A 21,085-nucleotide genomic window follows, 5' to 3' on the forward strand; every position below is an offset into this window, starting at 1 on the left:
TGCATCAGAAAACTAAACAAGGGAGCAGAGCAGCACAAGCTCTAGAGAGTGAAGTCATAAAATTCTGGCCCTGTGGAACTTCTCCAGAGATTTCTTTATCAATTCAGTGGAATTGATATTATACCTATAACAACTATTTCTTTGAGCAACCTGAGGCAAAGGTATAAGAAAACCCTTTTTAACATTATTTACTTGGTTGTCATGCCTCCTTACACATATGCAACAATACACCTGTAGAAGAGTAGCACTAATTGAATATTTGTCAAATAATTAGTTTGATTTGTTTTATGGTTTTTGAAAAATACATTATTTGGCATTTTTTTTGTTCCAACAATCCTGATTATTAACCAACTCATAAGTTGAGAGAAACTGTAAAGAAGCCTATAAAAATAATAATGATTTTTTTATTTGGTCAAATAACTGTGTAACTGAGATCCAATTACGTGACACTCATAGACTGAAGACCCAAAATGTTTGAATGGAACTTTTTCCACAAGAGAACTTTTTGTTTCTATGGTTGATATGTCAGTAAGTTGGTTGTTTAATCTACATATTACAATACTTTCATATACATAACCTATAGAAACATATGGAATTAAACTAATAAAGATATAAAATTATGATTGCCTATTTTCTATATATATTTTGCAACTCACATGGACTTCTGTTATACTGTTCTATGTATCTACAGCTGCTTCCTACATGCAAAGCAAATGAAAAGTGTTTTAAATCAGTAACTTTTAGGATGAAAATTCTGTCTAAACTGTTCAGCACAGATTGCCTTGTCACACATGGTATTCACTGAATTTAACTGCTTTCATAGAAGTGGCGAACCTGAACATCAACTGACTTGAAAATAATCTGTGCTATGCAGTAGCTTGGTCTCAGCCAAAGATGTTTGGACAATGTCAACAAAGTAATTGAAGTTTTAATACAGTAAATACAAACAAAGCAGTGGTATGAACAAAAATTTTATTTTTATTTTCCAATGGTGAAATGCTGCTCAGTGTGAAATTCACATTGAGTTATGAAGGATGCACAACTATTGGGACTTCCCTAACTTATTTACATATGAGTCTCTTATTGTTTTGTACATGTAGATTTGGCAGCCCTTGAATTCTTTAGAGCAAAAAATAAAAGAAATATACATGTTAGTTTCAAAAGTGTTTACATTTTGTGAAACCATGATTGAGCAAGAAATGGATTAAACGGCTCGAAAATACTTCTTTTAGATACCAAACTTTCACATTGTGGTTTAGGTGCCAAGGTCCTGATTTTTGAAGAGGTACATGGCTCAGAAATAATGGAACTACATATTAAAAAAAAAATGTATTTCGATTATTAGTCTAGAAACAACTTTTCTTTTAGAAAGGACAGTTTTGAAATAGGAAAATACAATGGTACAGAACATGTAATAGAATGCAAAATTTAAAATAATTTATTTAACTGCTTTATTATTCCCCTGTCCCATATAGCTTGCTCTTTAACTACCACTTTTTTTCCCCCTTAACCTGGATTCTTTCTCTTGAAAAATGAGGCTTGTGAAGCCCATATTCTCAGGGAGCACTGGTATCAAACATCCAACTTATATATAAACTATGCAGATAAATAACTGGACATACATCCCAAAGCTGCTAGCTACTCTCTTATCAGATAACCAAAGTATCAGGCAGCATTCTAAACTGTATTCATAAAGCATAAAGAATCTTCAAAGCAAAATTCATCTTGAAATTTTAATTTATATTTTATATTTAAAACCCTTGAACTGCATGGAGCTCAACAGGAATATTTTCTTAAGTTTTCGCATATATGCATTTTGCCAACTCTAGTGTCTGGAGAACACAAATTGTTGCTTTTATTTATATTTATGAATAATGAATACCACTGACCTGAATCATCTCATAAACACTGGGGGTTTTTTTGCATATACATTCATCTACTGAATCAGAGTGTAAACAATGAAGGATACAAAGTTCTCCTTGCTTTCCTTCCCTTTGTATTTAGTACTGTATTAAGAAAATACTAGATAACCAAAACTCTTATCTGAGTGTCAGTAGATGCTTTTGACTTATTTTGTGGCATCAAAACATTTATATATACTATAGATCAGCTGTGGTATTTCAGGTATTCACTCATACATAAAAGAACAATTCTTTAGGTGGTTCCAGTGTCATATTTGATGCATTTTACTTTGTCTTTCACTTTAATTTTAAATTTATATACTTAAAGGGTATAAAGTAATTTTTATTTCTACTTTGATTTTATTAAAACCAATCAGCTCCAACCTCTTTGACTACTGAATGGATTACGTAGCCATAGCATTTCAAGAAGTGCTATCCAAGTTATTTGTTAACTTGCATAAGGAAAAAATCAGAATATCTAAGACAGCTAGTCTCAGTGGTTCGTTTAAATGCAATTATCAAACAAAATGGTGCTATTACTATAAACCTTAAAGTGTTAACTAAGACTACTAAAAATGTAATGTACACATTAATTCTTTTCCAATTTTTCTTCTGTTTCCTATAAATTTGCTTGAACATTTCCCCTGCTCTTCATGCTGAGGTAACTGGTGATGTGACACCCAGCTTATCTGTTTTGTGGCTCATTTCCTCTCTAGAAAAATGAAATCAGAAGGAATAAGATTATTATTCCACATATTTGAATATAATAGCTGTATTCATAAATTATATTTTTCCCTTTTCTCATTCCCTGTGATGGAAATTCCAGATACAAAAATTGTAAGTGCAGGAAGAGGCATAAGGAAGTGAAACTTACTGCTTGATTCTTCATAGCTAGTGACTGTAAAAACCTGCTTCCAGGCCTGTGGCAAAAGGCAAAACCAAATTGGATAAAGGGGACTTTTTACTGATTAGATTGATAAACCTTATAAACAAAAAGATACTATAGCCTTGTTTTCTTATGTGAGAAAGAACACAACCCAGAAGTGTGCCAGTGCTTCTATAACAGACTTGCAGGATTACACCTATTGTGTATAACATATCTGTAATATCACCTGTAAAAAACCTGTGCATTGATTTGCTTCTATAATTTATTAATCTGCTTGTGATTTTTCCCCCAAATGCCTGTGTTCTTCCTTAGAAACATATAGATGCATTTAATCATGTACTTGCTCTCACTTTTCTGATGCACTGCCCTTGGTTCTTTGCAGAATGACATCTCACTTTGTAGCTAAATGATACTGGGGTGAAGAAAGCTAAGTTGAATATTTCTGTGACTAAGTAATTGAACAAAAAATTTATTACATCTTAAAAAATAAGTCATAGCATTTGCATTAGTCATCGCAGAAAAAAAACCAACAACCTGTTGTTAAACATTTTAAAATGCATTGCATGAAATATAAATTTATCTACAGGGCCATTTAAAAGAAAGACAACCTTCTTATGTAGTCTAATTTTGCTTCCATTCCCATTTGAATGTAGCTGAATAATGTATTCTTTATACCAATAAACAGATGGATCATCATGGTACAATTTACTGCATGGACGAAACTGTCTGCTTTCATACCTCATTGCTTAAACTAGTTTTAAACCAAGAATAAAGTTTCCCTATATATATGTATGCAAATCCAGGGTTTTTAGTATTGTTTCAGGTATATACCATAGTCAAAGTGAATTGCTTTACTTTATATCTGGTGAAGGGGAGGGGCTGGGAGGGTTTATTAAAAACCAACATTTATGAAAATGACAGTATATTAAAAATATAAACTGAGAATGGCTAAAAAAACCCAGCAAATGAAGCAAAAGCTCCGTTATGTGAACTACAAAGCACTTAAAAAGAGCTAGAGACCCTTCCATAGGCTCTATCACATGAGCAATCTCATAAGGATTCTTGTGTATTTATAAAATCTTTGAAGTACAGCAAAATAGTGCTTTGTTGAAGTAGTTCATATCTTCTCAAAACTGGATCTCTAAAATGGTGCAGGTGCAACTGATTTTGCCAAATAGAACTGTAGATGAAATACAGATCAAAAAAAGAGAAGAAAATGACTTTGTGCAGTGTTAACATAAAATGGCAAGATGAGGTTAGATTGCAGTGTGAACAGTCTCTCAGAGATCAGAGAAAACCCAGAAGAACAAAATACAATGCAAGCATGCAAAAGACTTGGAACGCTGCAGATTCACAGACAGCTGCACATGTAAGTACAAAAACCCCAATCTGTAAATACAAATTGATTCCATCAGGTTTGCTATACAGTACTTTAGTTGTAACAGACAGTTGAAAACAGCTTTCACTTAACAGCAAAATTAATTGTAGAGGGAAGAAAATGGTGAAGTCTCATCCTGGAGAACAGCAAGAGAGGTATTATATTAAGGAGCTGAAATTTTCTTTGGCATGGTAAAGGGGGAGAACTGAGTTTGCCAACCTATTTACATGAAGTTTCACCATCCTGTGGCCAGTGCAATGATGCTTTGCACAGTCTACTTCTTACATAAACTTTTTTGTTATTTTCCAGTACATAAACTTTTTTGTTGGTTTCCAGTATGCCTTCATATAAATGTTTTATTCATCATGTTGAATCTGTGTGTACAACAAATAAGAATAAACACAAACTGTACAATGCAGACAAACTCTTTGCATATATGTATGTAAATTTTTAACACTGACCAACAGTTCTTTGACAGACACAACCTACAACATGCAGTTAGTTCATCCTTGTCATACTCTTCCCATGCAACAGATGAGACAAGACAAAATTAAAGGGAGGAAACAGAGAACAGAGATACCTTTGTTATCTTTAAACAGATTGTAGAAAAAAAAAATAGAACACTGATTCATTGGATTAAACACTCATATGAATTTAGTCCACAGAAACAAAACCAGAAAATAATAACTTAACAAAAAAAAAAAAAAAAACAAGCTGTATTTCCATTATGTACTAACTGCTTAAAGAAATTAAATCTGGCCTTAATTATAGCCTCCCAAACTGGTTCACAGATCACAGTCACTCAGGACCAAAAGGTTAATGTTGAAAACAATGCTTGTACAGGATCAGGCAATGAACCAGCTCGTCCTTGCATGGCTCATCCAGGTCTCCAGCCCTGTCTTTCCTCAGGCTCTTACACTGGGTGAGTAAAAAGACAATTGAATGGGACATGAACTCGTGCATTCCCTCCTCATGAATCAGGTGAGAGAGAATGTAGCCTTCAGCTGTTCTATCTTACTTTAAATATTGTGAAGTTCCCCCTCCTACAGTTGTTGGAAGGCCTGGGGCCGCAGCGGGACCCAGCCAACAATACAGCACCAAGGCTGCTGCCTCCCATGGGTCCTGCAGCACAGAGCCAGCCCCCAGCTCACCATCCGAGTTGCTTTGGTTTGATTTTGTTTTCTCAGGGGTGGTGCACAAATCCCACTGGACCAGATGGGATGAGAAGGGAACACCGAAGTTTTTAATAAAGTGTTGTTTTCCCCACGCACACAGATTTAGTGCTAGCAGGCAAGGGCACAGTCTAAAGTCAAAGTTTCTTTACATTTTTATCACAGTTTTAGATTAGGTTTGTATTTTTTTTCTCTACATAGATAGAGGGCTTCATGCTTAACTCGTTCCCTCCCTAGAAAGACCCAACATCAAGCATTATCTTGCTGTTCTCATATCACACATACAAAAAGAAGTCTGACCTACAAAAAAAGAAAAGTTTATCTAGAATTTAGCAGCTTTACAGTAGACTCCTTGAAGAGTGCACTAAATGTTGCTTATAAAAACAGAACACATTTGAAAACTAGTATGAAGAGTTCATTCAGACTGAATCAGACTGTTCAGCTGAGCAGACAGAGAGTTTGAAATAATCAGCAGTCTCTGTTAGGGACTTGAGCACAAAGATGTGACAAAACAAATTGCCAGAAATACAATGCTAAAAAAGGAACGGATGGTTTCCTCTTTTTGTCTTTAAATATCAAGGTAACAGCAAGAGGCCAAGAGAGTGTTGCCACACAGTTTTCCAGACTGAGATGCAGTTTGATCTTTGCTGCCATTTCTAAGAATCAAATTCCTTCTTAAGCATACAGAGAGTGCCCATATTTTTCATCCCCTGAAAGCCTGTGACTAAGTGTGTAGAAACTTCAGTGGCATCTCTGTGGCATTCTCTGAATCTTTCCCCCGCCCTCCTTCCTCCCCCACAACACCAGCTTAATTGTTCACAAGTGACAAACTCAAAGGGTTGGTGTTGTTTCTGGTAATATGATCCAAGGCTTCAATTTTATGAAGTTTTTGATTTCTTCTAGGTTCATGTAGGAGAAAGTACAGTATATAGAGATCAAGGCAAGGCACCTTCAATCTAGCAATTTGGTGGGCATGTTATCCTAGGAAGCTGGGTGGAGGTACATACTGGGATATCAGTGAAATACACAGGACTGGACTTTGCATGCTTAGCTAAAAATAAAAATAAGGTTTTGTAATATGTCCAGTTTTAAAACTCCTTTTTTTTAAAACACCAGGAATATTAAACTATAATTTGTAACTACCCTTTGCATTGGTGCTGCAAAAAAGAACACAACAACATCCTTGCCCATGCTTTGCTAAGTAGGTGTGGGATTCAGCCAAAAATAACAATGGCATTAAGTTCAGTTCCTTAAAAACAGGAAAGGATTATATTTGAAATGGATTTAGGTAGCGCAATTCTGATTAGTCTTGCTTTTTTTTTCTTTTATTGGTGGTGGTTGTTTTTCAAACAATGAAGATTTAGTAGATGAAAAATGAGCCTTAGTTCAGACCTACAAGGCCTACAAAATTCTTTGGACCCACTTTTCCAAAAAATGAGTGGGTCTTGCTCGCTGGGCAAGGCAAATGTTACCATTACCAGTAAGCCTGTGATATGTATAAAACACACACACAAAAAGAAACTATAGGGGGATGCCAAACACACATTTCAGAAAACTCCTCAGTTGTGTTTGACACTCTTCCCTCCTCTTTAATGCCAACCTCAGAAGCACAGTATCTTACTAAAGAGTAATCGCATTTAATCAATATTTTGAGCCAGAGACAACAATCCTATTCTTTATAGATATATTTTTTAATAATAGATTTTTGAAGGCTTCCTGATTCCCTGATTGCTTTCAAAACTAAGCCACCGGCAACACTTAAGTTATAGAGAAACACAATCCCTGCAAAAGGTCACAAACAGTGGAGCGAGCAGCCTTATAAAAAAGGGAAGAAGGGAAATCCATAATAGCACAGGTTTACAGCATCTAACTAGAAATTACTTGATTATTTGTGTGCTACAAAATAGAACTTAAACACATGGATTTTGCTGAAACTGGACTCAAAAAGGGATTATGGGCAATTGTCAGCAGGCAAGGTATCAAGTGTACTTGTGAAGTATGTCATTCACATGAAGTGTCACAGTCACAGAAAAGATATTAAAAAGGCATTCCAATATCTGGTAGGGCATTCCATGGTCTGAGTTTAGCTGGTTCATCCAGGTGTCTTCTCGTTGTGGTGGAGCTACATGTTGAGATTTATCCACTTGCAACAACTCAGTTCAGAAACAGCAACGGGCAAGCTGGTGACTTGCCACAAGCTGATCCACAGACACGGCCGAGGGGAAGTCTGGCAAGGATAAATCACTCAACTGTACTTGGGACTCAGTAAAGTCACAACACCTGTGAGGATCTGGCTATGTCGTCTTGCTCTTGTTCACTGGTTTGCCGCCATTCATTATTGCAGATGCACTTGTGCTTTTACTTGGAGTTACCCCAGCCTTTGGCACCGTTTCTCCAATATCATGCAAAGATGGTTCCCGATACATGGCAACTGAGGGGAAGGAAGAGAAAAGGAGAAGCATTTTTAACAATGTATCGCATATGAGAGCTCATCTCAAGTAGGATTAGTTTTCAGTGTTCCTCTTGCTTACCAGGGAAACTATTTTGACAGACAATGGTTTTGCACCACAGCAAGAATTGCTGGACCCCCCAAAAATTCTCACACTTCTTCTGCATCTTCCTTAAAAATGCAGTAGGAAACTGCATTCTTGCTTGTTTAATGGATACTATAGCCTTTTTGGAAATGAAAAACTAGTGTTCTTTCTTTGCATAAGGCACACAAAAATATGCATGTTTATACACAAGTGTATGTATATACAGCCCTTAAATAAACATTAAATAAAGATGCGAGCTTTTAGAAGTAATATGTGATATGACAGATTGCAATTAAAAATGGGATCATACAGTTGTTTAGACTTAAGTCATACCTTGTTTAGATTTAAACATTAACTTTAGACTTTGTCATATGTTGCAAGACTACGCTAGGGTCCAGTTCTACAAAGTTATATGTGCATCAGTCTCCCAAATCTGAGGAAATTGGCCATGGTCTCTTCTTCAGGTATGTCCTGAAGAAATGTCCAGGAGACATGGAAAGTACCAAAAAGAGGTTTGGGGGTTTTCCTTCCTCATTTCCAAAAATATATGCAATAGCCACTGATCCCCACTGAATGTAGAAGTGCAGAAAAGTGCAAATTAAACTATTAACTGAATTCTTAGAGGAATTAGAAGTTTTTCCCTGGGCTTCAGTCCCTATCTAACCACTTCAAATCCTCTGAGGGAAATACATGTATTCAATTATACAGTTCCAGCATTAAGCTGCCTTAATGATTAATGCTCCTGGATAATTTCATTTCATTTTCCATGTCACTCTATCAGGTAATATTTCCACTTATACCTAACTTCAGTTGCATTTATTTATATCAGAGCAATGTTAGAAGAGGTGTCACAGCAGTCAAAGGAGTTAATCATCACACTGATTTTTGGACGGGGTGTGTGCTACCACAGAGAGCACAATTCCTTCATCCCTTGGCTAATTAGAGTAGGAGGCTGGAGCATCAAAGTACTTGATCTTCAATGGTGTGAAGTTTCATAATAAATGTAAAGGGCCCCATAGCATCATTAACTAATCAAATACTTGTTCTAACATTTCCAGTGACATAATCTAAATCCTTTTATAGCTTCTGAAAAACTGAAATTAAATGTCTTCCCTAAGAGTACGTAAGGCTGGTTATGATCTATATCTTCAGACTGGACTGTAAATGTGTTTAGGGCATTTTGCTGATTAATTAGAAGAGATTGGTGAAATAACACTGTGACCTACAAAATTATTATGTTGAACAACATGAAATGGAAATATAAAGTAAAGAATTATTTAGCAGAGTTGTCATATTCCATGATTCTCAAAGGCAATGTAATTCAAATTATTTCTAAGCATTGTTTTAAGCTGTTTTGATAGAGTCTGATCATCCAAACATTATTTTTAAAAAGTAACTTCTTTCCTAGTACATACAAATTAGCATTGCTTTATAAATGCACTAGCATTCCCTCCCTATAAGTTTTAATTTAATATTGAGGGATCAAGAGATAAATTTTTAGTATTGTTGAGAGCTTATGATACAACTGTAAACTTTCACAAGACAGGGAAAGCACAAAGACATCAACCTGACTTCAAATAAACATAAGATTATTCTGATTCTTTCCTTATGATGAAACTAAAGTACTTGACAAATTGATCCTTCAATCAAAAATTTTAAGTTAAATATCTAAAGAAATTGGACTGCTCACCAGAGCATTACTCAGGTATGTGTTTTCAGATGGTAAGAAATGAGGTAATTTTCTGAATGATGGAGGCTACGTGCAGCAATTAGAACAATGAATAGTGCCATCAGGACAAGAAGCAAAAGGCAGCATAGGTTTATAAAGGCCTGCAGAATACATAGGATAACACAAAAGTTCCAAGATATAAATGGATTTTTCAGAGAATGTGACAACATTTTGGTGTGCAAGGTTACTGTGATTGGTATTTGCTCCTACCTTGGTTTAAAAGCCAACTTACACGAGTTGTGTACATTACACCACTTGGCAAAGTAATACATCATGATTTATTTTATAGAGACACCTATGTGTCTTGTATAAGAAAGCTTTTACTTTGAAATGCTGACATTTTGTCCATTCCCTTTATAACTCTCAATCATCCTACAATAATAATTATTTCATTCTGCCTAATGAAAGAACTATTTTTTTCACTGCAAGACTTAAAACAGCTTTTGTCCCTAACAATGGAATATTATGAAAGCAGCACAATTGTCTTCCACAAAAGATTTCTTTTCTTGTAGAATGACCTCTCAGTCCCTGGAAAAATGTTTTTACATATTCCCTTTGTAGCATCACTACATGGAAGCACAAAACTTCTCCATGAAACTTTGAGAATGGCATTGGCATTGTGGGGCACGCACATTCAGTAAGGGCATTTTGGAGACCATTCTCTCTTCTTGTGAGATCTATAGGAATGTCTGCCAGAGATGGACTGAGCCTCACCTTCCAATGGCTTGGGTAGAAAATGAGCTGCTGGTTTTGTTTTCTTCACTCTGTTTCCTTTCATGACCTGCCCTTCTTTGTTCAGCCCCAAGAACCAGGCCCTCCCGGACTCCTGTTGTCTGTAGAGCATGGATGAGTAGATTACATAATAATTTTCAAAAACAGACTCCTTGAATTTGCACTCTGGTGTAAAAAGTTCCTGTGGGAAGAAAAACAAATGTTAAATTGTATCTCTAAAGTGTGGGATTTGTTTTGTTAACTTACAAATATCTCGTGATAAGTTTTATATATGATTTAAGATAAGGTTCTGCTTTAAGTCCAGGAGTTCTGTCTTTGTCTGGAAGACCCATGTGTGCCTCAGTTTACCCATCTGTGCAACAGAGATAGTATATTTTTAAAGTAGAAAGAAAGCCACACAAGTACAAAAGCACTATTTAAAATACAGGCATAATTATTGTTACTATGCTTATTTTTCTGATAGGATATCCATATAAAGATTAAGAAAGTCTATGCTAAAATAGTATTAATGAGATAACAGTTGTTCTAACTGTATGCATCAGGCTCCCTCTTGTTTGCAACAACTAATATTTGATGCATAAAGTGCTGCTACCAACATAATATAATATATAGCATTCCCCGTAGTCCAGAAATATTCCACCACAGGGAAATACTGTTCTAATGTACAAATTTCTGGACAAAGAATAGTAATACCTATTGGCAACTTCAGCATTCATTCCGAAACTGGAATTTTTCTTCAGAAGTCACATTCAGCAACAGCAGTAGTCCTAAACTTTATGTAGGTTAATCTAAGCATAAATTTCTGTAGTACAGTACCAAATTCTATCTATCTATCTATCTATCTATCTATCTATCTATCTATCTATCTATCTATCTATCTATCCATCCATCCATCCATCCATCCATCTATCTAATCTAAAACAAGTAACTAACAAAATAAACAGTGTGAATATCCATTGAGATAGAGATTACCAAAATTCTTTGAAAAAACCCAGCAAGTTAATAAGCAAATAAATACACATTTAAAATATCAGAAGAGAAAAAGAATTCTATGTGAATGTGATTTTTCATCTATGGACCCATCTGCTGAAGCCTGTGGAAGAAATAAGACATAAAATGAGGAGGTAGATGTGGGAAAGGGGGAAGTAGCTTGCTAAGATTTCAGAGCTCAAAGTTCTCAGCCCTGAATACTCTTTATATTTCTTTTAGTTATCTTTCCCAAAAAGCAAAGAAAATCTGGAAACTTCACATCTTTTCAATTCTCCATTCACAGTATTTTTTTCAATTTCTTTTTGTTCCTGGCCCCATGCAGTACTGAGTTAACACCCAGCAGGCAATGTATTTTCAGGGTCTCTATGCCATGCCCAGCTGCCTATATATTGTAAGAATTTCACAGCTGCTTCTGCCACAGATTTACTTTCTGGAAATCAAAGTCCTTAAAGACACAGTTCCCCCAATCAAAAAGCACAGATTAAGGACTTCTCTGAATGTGCACTGAATGTCACTTGGTGCACAACCTAGTTCTCATGTGGTGGGGTACATGGTATTGGTTTTGCCATGGCTTAAGTTACCACCTGTAAGTAGAGCTGTCTTGATGAACACCAGGCACACTATTAGCATTCCCAATCTTTGAACTTCAGATTTAAAAAAAAAAAAAATGTATTTTATGCATCAAGAGACTTAAAGCAGGGAACAGCTGGGAAATAATTCCTGAGCCTGCCCTAAAATAGACTGCTTTGTGTCAGCCAGTACACTTAATGTCCATAAGCCACACTCTTACAGGATGCAAAAAAAAATTCTGAGTCATGCAGTGGGCATCTTTTTGCACAACCACTTCTTTACCCCCCCATGTGTACAACTGCAGACCAACTGCATATACATAGAGATGTGTATATATACATACATATATATATATATATACACACACATATATGCAAAAATGCAAAAAGGGTCTGTACTAGAGGCACTGAATACTAATGACAGGAAAACACCTTAACTGCACCTTCTCTTTTGCCATGGGGCTTTTCCTCTCTCTCTTCAAAACTTTAAGACATCTGTTGTTTGTGTTGCTCTCCTTTCTCCTCCACTGATTTCAAGTCACAGTAGGGCTCAAGGAGACTCAAAATAAAGCCAGAAGGCAGGGAGGCATGCTGGAGGGAATGCCTGTTAAAGCCTAGCACAAGCATTTACATTCGAGTCATGTTGCTTGGCTGTTGAAACAGCAGATGCTAATCAGGAAATGCCTACACAGCTCTCCTTACTGCCTACTTCACTGAAAATGCTACCCCCTGTGTTCCCCATGAAGTTTTACTTCCTTGTAAGGCTCAATTACCATAAACACTACTTCTTAGCCAATACTCACATTTTTTGTGCTATAAACAAAAGCTGTTTGTCATTTTATGTTCCTCCATACTAGAGCTGCTTGGCTGCCTCTAAACACTATTTGTATGTTTTCCCTAACAATATCCATTATGATACTTAAACAAGGTTCCTTCAATTCATATCCTTTCCCTGAATCAAACCAGTCTCTTTCCTCTCTCATTTCTTTGGCATTGCAGTAGTGTTTCTGACAGTGCACAGTACATGAAATGGTAGGCATTTAAATTACCAAGTAAGAAAAACATATATAGATTATGTCAATGCAACTACTTGGCTACTCCTAGTTGCAGACTAATAGACTGGACAAACTGGTATCATTACTACTATGTAGTTATGAAAACCAAAAAAATTGTCTAATAATATTTTTTTCCTGGCATACAAGGAAGAGTCATACACAAATACTGTATTCTGCCTAAAACTACTGCAGCTATCCTACTCCAAAGGTCTGAGTAACAACAGTTTTAGACAGGGTTTGCATTCATCCAGTATACAAGGAGGCTATTCTGCCTGGGTTAAACTCTCAGTCAAAAAGTCCCTTAAATATATGTTACTTTAAATCAGACTACTAGTTCCAGCAGCATGGGGAGTATTCATTAATGAAAATTAGGCACCTGACAATTACTGTATTGAACTGCAGACACCAGTTCCTCTAAGGAAAGAGTTAATTCTGGAGACTTTTGAAATGGCCCCCTTCTGTAGGGCTGAGGTGAAATTGAATACTTCTAAGTTGAGTGGTGTCTAATGTCTTGCCTCAGACACCATCTCAGCTGGCAGAAAATCGCTTAGATTATATTTTCTACAGTAAAGTAGCCATAACACCTAAGATGTTGTTTTTGCATGTACCCAGGTCAAATCTAGATCTATATATCTTAGTCTTAACCTGGTGAGAACTCCTAGAAAATTACTAATGTGCTAACAGCACTGACTTTAAAAAACGAATCAAAACATGGACGACTTTAAACCTAATTTTGGGGGTAAAGGCAGTACAGGGTATTTTATAAGGGAAACTGAGTGGTGAGGATGGTGAGGACACTCCCCTAGGCTACCTCCCTATCTGTATCCATCCTGAAGGAATCCAAATCTGCATCTAGCTGACATGAGTAATTTAGATCTTCCCTGCAAGAATGACTTTTTGGGTTTTGATCCCAGGACATTTTGTATTGGAAGTGAGTGAATAAATTGCAAAACTAGACATGACTTGCAACAAGAACTTGTGCTCAGGATTTCTCTTTCAAGGTCAGAGCCTGGATTTAACCTGTAGTTTTATATAAAAAGTAGTTTTATCCTGTCAAAGTAACATTTGTAAAATAAAGTGTATACCAGCTGCCAATTTCCAAAACCCCAGGAATGGATTTTGGCTGTGAACTGCAATCTGATACAGCTTCCCAGGTCCCAGAGAAGTGAAGGATGTATTAAACTGCACTTTGCTGAGAAGAGTTTTCACTTGGATATTTTTCTAGATTCTCATCAAATTTTTACTTGATGTGAGTCCTATTTGGATATATTTTAATTCTAGTTGCAGTATCGTTAATTTCTAATTAAAGACTGTGAGTTCAAACTTCTGGAATGAGAAGTTCTGTCATTGCAGATTTCTTAGTTTTGGTACCTCCACCAGCATTGCCAAATCTTAGCATTATAGTATTCAAAATGATGGGGTTTTACCACATGGAATCATGTGGTGCTATCAGAATCTACTTTCATATAAGAATAATACACAAAAGAAATAAAGAAAAAAGAACCATTACCCATTTCTCAAGTCTGGGAGTTTCTCAACAACAAAGCTCAGGTTACTTGTGGTGTCAACACAAAGATATAAGGGTTGTTGGAAAGTAATTGAGATGACAACTGAGATTAATTCCCTACCAGGTAACGTCTTCCTGTCAATAAAAGCTGAGGTCTGACAAGATGAAGCTAAGCCTCAATGCCATTCAATAATATGACACTGTAGCAAGTGGCTATTTTTCAAAATCAAAGTACAGCAAAATTTATTGTCCCACAAGCCATTGAGTAAATGAAAATATTTGAATTGATTATCAGTGTAACTTCCCACTGCCGTGATTTCACAATTTACTCTGTTCAAGTTAGTCAGCTTTAGAGAAGTTGCACATACCCATTTTTAGTCAAGACCTTTCACTTAAAAAAAAATCCCTCAAAGCACAGTGTTTTCCTAGTCTGGTTCTCAGGAAGAAGAAATATGCTGTGAACCACACAGTTACAAAGCAGAACTAGCATGACAACACATGGCTTGGAAGCCACATAGCTTCAAGATATTGTTTAAAAATTAAAAGGACACCTGCAGTTTTAAATTATATTCCTGTTCTGTAAATCAACAATCAACTGTCAGGACTGAACCAAAAGTAACTTTCCATGCACACCATGAGGGACAGCATAAGAACCTGCATCTGCAATGGTCAGCTGTACCAACAATAAGGGCTCCCACAAAAGTTTCCTACCTTCTAGTCCTGAACCTTTACACCTCTTTAGTTTTGTGTTTTATTCTGAAATATATGTGAAGGAAGGGCATTAGTTACAGCTCACAGAAGTGATAAAGCTAGAAGATATCCTCTTGAATTGTAGCCAGCAGCAAAGAAGGAGTCAGTGGACTCCCCTAGAGATGGGCACAACGGGGCTTGTTCAGCAACCAGGCAGCAAAAGCACAGCTGTAGGCTGGACTAGCTGCAGTTTCTCCTTGGTGCCATGCAGAAAACACAATTGCAATACAAACTCAGAGAGACTGCCGGGCAAGGGACAGCCAGTCTAATCAAGCACTGTAAAAAACTCTGATACTATTCATTATTTGCATCTAAAAGTACAGGTTTTGGAAGAGGACCTCAGAGATTTTGAAGTACAGGCCAAGTGGAATCTGCCTGATGCAAACACCTCACAATCCAAAAAATCCAACACATCCAATCAGTGGTATCAGCATGGTAGTAGGTGGTTATCAATTTTTTTTTTTTTTTTTTGTAGAAATGATGACAAAGGATTCTTAAGGACAGACCAGAGAAAGGGCAAAAGCTTTGTGGAGGCTTATGGGAAGTTTCTGCAGAGAGAGGAAAGCAGCACAGAGTCAGCACAAAAGTGTTTTGAGAATTAGAGGCTAGTAACAGAGGAAAAAAAGAATGAAATGACATTTTAATAGCGGATAGAAAGGTTGGAAATGACTCATGAAGACCGGTCTTAAGGCTGAAAAGAAGCAGTCTTCTTAATGAGGAAAATGCTCTCAAAAGAGAAGAGAAATAAGTTAAAATAATGAAGGTAGGAAATGAACTTTGTGGCAGAGCTCTGAACGGAGACTCTGGGGGTAGCACTGTATTCCTCAGTGCAGGAGGGGAGGATGCTGCAGTGATCAAAGTGTGAAATGATGAGATCCCAGTAAACAGCTGCAGTGGGGGGAACAGCAAAAGGCCTTGTCACAGACATACTTGTGCAGCAAAACATGTAAGATCTGGAAGCTTCTCCTGCACGTGAGACAGAATACACTTAAATTGATATTCCAGTGACTAGCTGCACATTGAATTAAGTGAGTTAGACTACCTTCTTACAGTAAACCTATTTGACAAATGCTAGTGTAGAAAAACAAAAAAATTACTTAATATTTCCTGTCCATTACACCCAATTTTCTCAACACTTAAGATGGCTAAAAGTCTGCAGTTTGAAACCATCTTGTGCATGAGCTCCTCTTTGAATGGCAGAAAACACAGCAACACATGTTTACATACGTTATGAATTAAGGAGAAATTTATATTCTATTTCCTGCAGATTGAGAAGGAATTTAGTGTAGCTGGGCTTAAAAACACCCTAATAAAAACATAATTTTTAAACATCAGAACAAGAATAAGCAGAGTTATCAGAACTTTTGATGTGCAAACTGGCCAAGCAAGATACCAAGGAACACAAGACTTTAGCTGCCACTGCAAGCTTTGCAGTCAAATTACTAACTTAAAAAGTAAAGGCATTAATAGCTGAACCTGACAATCCTGTAGATGTCCTATGAAAGCAGCAAACACAGCCCCCTTCAAACATTTTCCACCATTTTCTGACAGAAAATTTCCTCAATAAATTATAATAGTCAGAGAATGCCATTATTGTCTCTTCTAAGATAATGTTATTTCTGTCTTTGAAGATTGCTAAAAGTGGTCATAAAAAAAGAAGAAATTTATAAAAAGATGACTTGCTGTCATGCAGGTAAAAAGCAGGGATGATTCTTGCTGCTTAAAGAATCACTGAGACTACATTAAAATGTCAGTGTGTAAAAGGGAACTTTTAGCTACGATTTCTGTATCTCACTTTCAAACTCTTTAAAGACTTGAAAATGTGGCTTGTAAAGAAAAAAAATACTTTTGACTAAATTTAGGCAAAAGTCAATGTAAATTAATGTTATTGCAAATATTAGCACTTAACTAGGATTCTAATTAGCTGAGATATGAGTGGTAATATTGACCATGTAGCAATTCTTTCATTCAAGTACATTCACAAGCACCTAAAATAAGGTCATGAATAAAATTCACATAATATTCATAAAGATAAGATAACAAAAATAGCTTGAACAGATACATGTGTTTAAGAGGATCACAGAATCACAAGAGTTAGGGTTGCAAGGGACCTCTAGAGACTATCTACTCCAATCCTCTTAACACTGATCAGAGTCCAAGTTGGGCTTAACTTTATGTCCAAATTGGAATCATAGAATCATTAAAGTTGAAAAAAGGCATCCAGGATCATCAAGTTCAACCTTTACTGGACACCATCATGTCAACTAAACCACAACACTAAGTGCCGTATCCAGTCACTTCTTTAACAGTTCCAGGGATGTTGACTCTACCACGTCCCTGGGCAGTCCATTACGATGGTTAACCACCCTTTAATTGAAGAAATTCTTTCTGATGTCCAGAATTAACCTTCCCTGGTGCAGTTTAAGGCCATTTCCACTTGCCCTGTGTCCGTTTGCCTGGGAGAAGAGGCTGACCCCCACCTGCCTACGACCTCCTTTCAGGTAACTGGAGAGAGTGATAAGGCAAAACCAGAATATAGCATCTTGGTTTATGAAATTTCCTTACTTCACAACAGATAGGTTGCCTTGCCTACCACTAGGAGCTGTGGCCATATTAATCTGTAATTTAGTAAAGGCAAAAATATGGTTTTATGGAAGGCAAAGTACAGAGCACATGCTCTTTCATAAACTTACCATTTGAAAGATGAAACGATGTCAGATGAAAGAATATTTTAAATAATATCTGCAAGAATGATCCCAAATTACTACTTATATATACTAGCCAGGGGAAGTAATATATTTCTCTCTCCTTCTTACATAGAAGCTACTATTATGTTACAAGCAGTGCTCTTGTATTAATCTTCTTTTGACCACTATCTACAATTCATAGTCATCAACTCAGTGGGACACAGTGGAGATAGAACAAATTTCCTTCATATGAGCATTTCCAATATATGTTATTTGAAGCTGGACAATTTGACTCAAAAAATGATCTAATGTTTGTGAAATGCAGCCCATCATGAAGATAGAAACATAACCCTCACAATGGGAATAAGTGAATAAAGGTTGTTTAAACACAAGAGAAAGTTTGGGGCAGCAGCCTGGAAAAGGTTACTAGTTTTCAAAACTGTCTTTATGACACTCATTCTAAAACTAGTGTAATTCACTAAATGCTCAAGAGTAGAAGCACTATAAAAGTGCTACATCCCCTAAATAAAGAAAGTAAAATTTATTTTAAAAATATCATTGAGAAGCCAAATTTGTAACTATGGGTTCTGGGCATGGTCTGCAACCCACCAAGAGCCATCACGTGTTATAGCATATGGCCAAGTTAGACCACAGACACATGAAGGAGAAAGAACTTATTTTCTGCTTCATTTCAACTCTGAACTTTCACAAAAATGTGTAATTTTTGTCTTGTGTACATCTTTGGCTTTAAAGGAAACACAGCCAGAATCCTGGTATCACTGAAATGAAATATTCATTCTCCCAGAGCATAATCTCCCCACCTAATCCTCAGCATCTACCTTCCCTTAAGAGTCAAATACACAGTAAAAATTGCTTTAAGGCTTCAGCTTAAACTCCAATGATAACTCCTTGCTGTATCAACACAGAAAAACATCTTTTATCTCCTGTACAGCATCTGTGATCAAAGAAACCCAGTATCAATAAGAAAGGCAGATGCCCCAAGGCATGACTAAGAGAAATTGCATGCATTGTAGGGAATATTTTCTTCCAGTACTGCCATGGGGGGTGTTGGAGAAGAAGATGAGTAAACCAGACTATATTTGATGGTCACTTCCACTCAGAACAGCCATAATTCATCAGTTTGTTGACAGCACCAGGCTCTCATTTAGAAAAGGTCAGTGCCAAGGGAAAGATGGGACAGCACTAAATTAAGAGACTGAAAGAAAGGATTTAACTACATAGCTGTTGAAACAAACCATGGTGGCTGGGGAAGAAATTCTCCTCTGGTTGCCCATCAATCCACCATTCTGTCCCTGGAAGAATAATGTAGGAGGAATACAGAGACACTCAATCATAGGCCAAACCTTTCCAAATCTTCTGCAATGCAAATTCCTCAAATAAAACAAAGTATAAAGAAAAATGCAAAAAGTTATTGAAATAAAAAACTATCCAAAAATGAACCAAGGAAGATGACTTTTTCTAGTTGTTTACCACAAGGAAATTTCTGCTTCTCTCTAATGCACTGAAATATTGGATAAAGAAAAACTATTACAGTTTTTGCCACTAGTGTGCAACATCAGATGGGATGGTATGTTTTCATATACACAGTATTTTTGTTGACCTCTCTCAGTATGATAGTATGACACGTCCATAACTATGTACAAATGCAAAAGTAAACATAAATAGGTGCAAATTTAGAGGTATTTTTCAAGGTATAATTTCGGGTCTTTCAGTTCTTCGTGTTCCTTTCAAAAGATGTGTGAATTTATGAAAGTTCAAAATGGGTGTAATTTAGAAGCTGAAAAGCTAGACAAAGTTGCAAGAACACTCAAGCTATATGAAGTGGCCTACTTTAGTGTACTCTTTTCTATTTCTTTCTTCTTTACAGTTGTGACCCTGATTTTTTTTATTGCAGCCTTTCTTTATGACTTGTCAGTGTATGAATTATACTGTCTAAAAACCAACTATTATAAAAGACAGGAGCTGGACTAAATAAAAGTGAGGAGAGGAGGTTATATGAAATTATAATTACATGATTACTATATGAAATTCTTGCTAATGTCTTTTTGTCATCCTTTTTGCTGTTGTTCACTTGTTGCTCGTAAGAGGAATATGAAAGGTAAATTCAGAGGACCCTTGGTCTGCAGAGACTTGTGTTAGGCAAAACTATTGTAATGAATGTCATTACATCTCTGAGAAAATGTATTAGCTAAGTCTTCTTTTAGTTTCACAACTCAATATAAGCTGCAGTTGATCACTGGAGGCTGGGAAGCAAAAGGAACAGAAAAAATTTTCAGATGTTTAAATCTTGTTATACAGCAAATAGGTGTTTTAGGAGAAGCCACCAATTTCTTCCTTCTTTCACTGTGCATCTTTTTTGCCCATCTTTGTTAACTAAATATTCAACAGGCTTCCCCCTTTTCCTTCCAAAGCAGTTTTCACATATGAAAACAAAGGGCTGTATATCAATTCTCTGCTCTTTTTCATTCTCTCCTTTTCTAATGAGAGGACAGAAAATGATGGACATTAAACCAGAAACACAGCCAAAACCTGACAGGCTGACAAGCTCTTAAATATTCTGTACCATTTCCTGTTTTATGCATTTTCATTCCTTCATAGATATAGATGCCTACAGCACTGTGCCACTTAAAAATAGAAGTCAGTGCACATAGAATGGGACACCCAACAAACTGCTGCCTGCCATGAAATATCAGTCCAGAAAATACAGCACAAGAGCAAACTTGCCTGTCCTGAAATTAATAAATGTAAAAAAAAATACTAAAACTCTTTCTAATATAGGAAATATTCATATATACACATACACATACACATACACATACACATACACATACACATACACATATACATATACATATACATATACATATACATATACATATAATGAAAATAACAATTTTCACTTAAAATATTTCAGTTCATCTAGAGATCTAAAAATATGTTCCTATTATTATTTGATTTTTACACATCTACATAATTGATACTTCAAGTATCCATTATCAGAAGAAACTTGAAGTACAGAGACTCACACCCAAACACTCAAAAACTGTATCATGAATCAATACAAAAACAAATCCATTATGTCTCCTGTTTTAACTAAACAATTAATGGGAAATAAAATGTCAGCCACTTAAAAGTATTTTTGTAGAATGTCATCACACCATTAACCAGTTGGAA

At 36.1% G+C, this 21,085-nt stretch overlaps 1 protein-coding gene across 3 annotated transcripts in view; it reads right to left on the reverse strand.

Moving 5' to 3' along the window:
• Positions 1 to 7,631: 7,631 nt before the first annotated feature.
• FGF14 (fibroblast growth factor 14) overlaps positions 7,632 to 21,085 on the reverse strand; it is a 376,323-nt gene continuing 362,869 nt past the window's right edge. For all 3 annotated transcript variants that reach the window (XM_062514940.1, XM_062514938.1, XM_062514939.1), the window contains 2 exons: positions 10,315 to 10,513; positions 7,632 to 7,768 (listed from right to left, as the gene is read on the reverse strand). In XM_062514940.1, the coding sequence (XP_062370924.1) occupies positions 7,632 to 7,768; positions 10,315 to 10,513 (336 nt within the window). The remainder of the gene's footprint in view (positions 7,769 to 10,314; positions 10,514 to 21,085) is intronic.

The sequence above is a fragment of the Cinclus cinclus genome, chromosome 2, assembly GCF_963662255.1.
Source record: "Cinclus cinclus chromosome 2, bCinCin1.1, whole genome shotgun sequence".
Taxonomy (NCBI): domain Eukaryota; kingdom Metazoa; phylum Chordata; class Aves; order Passeriformes; family Cinclidae; genus Cinclus; species Cinclus cinclus.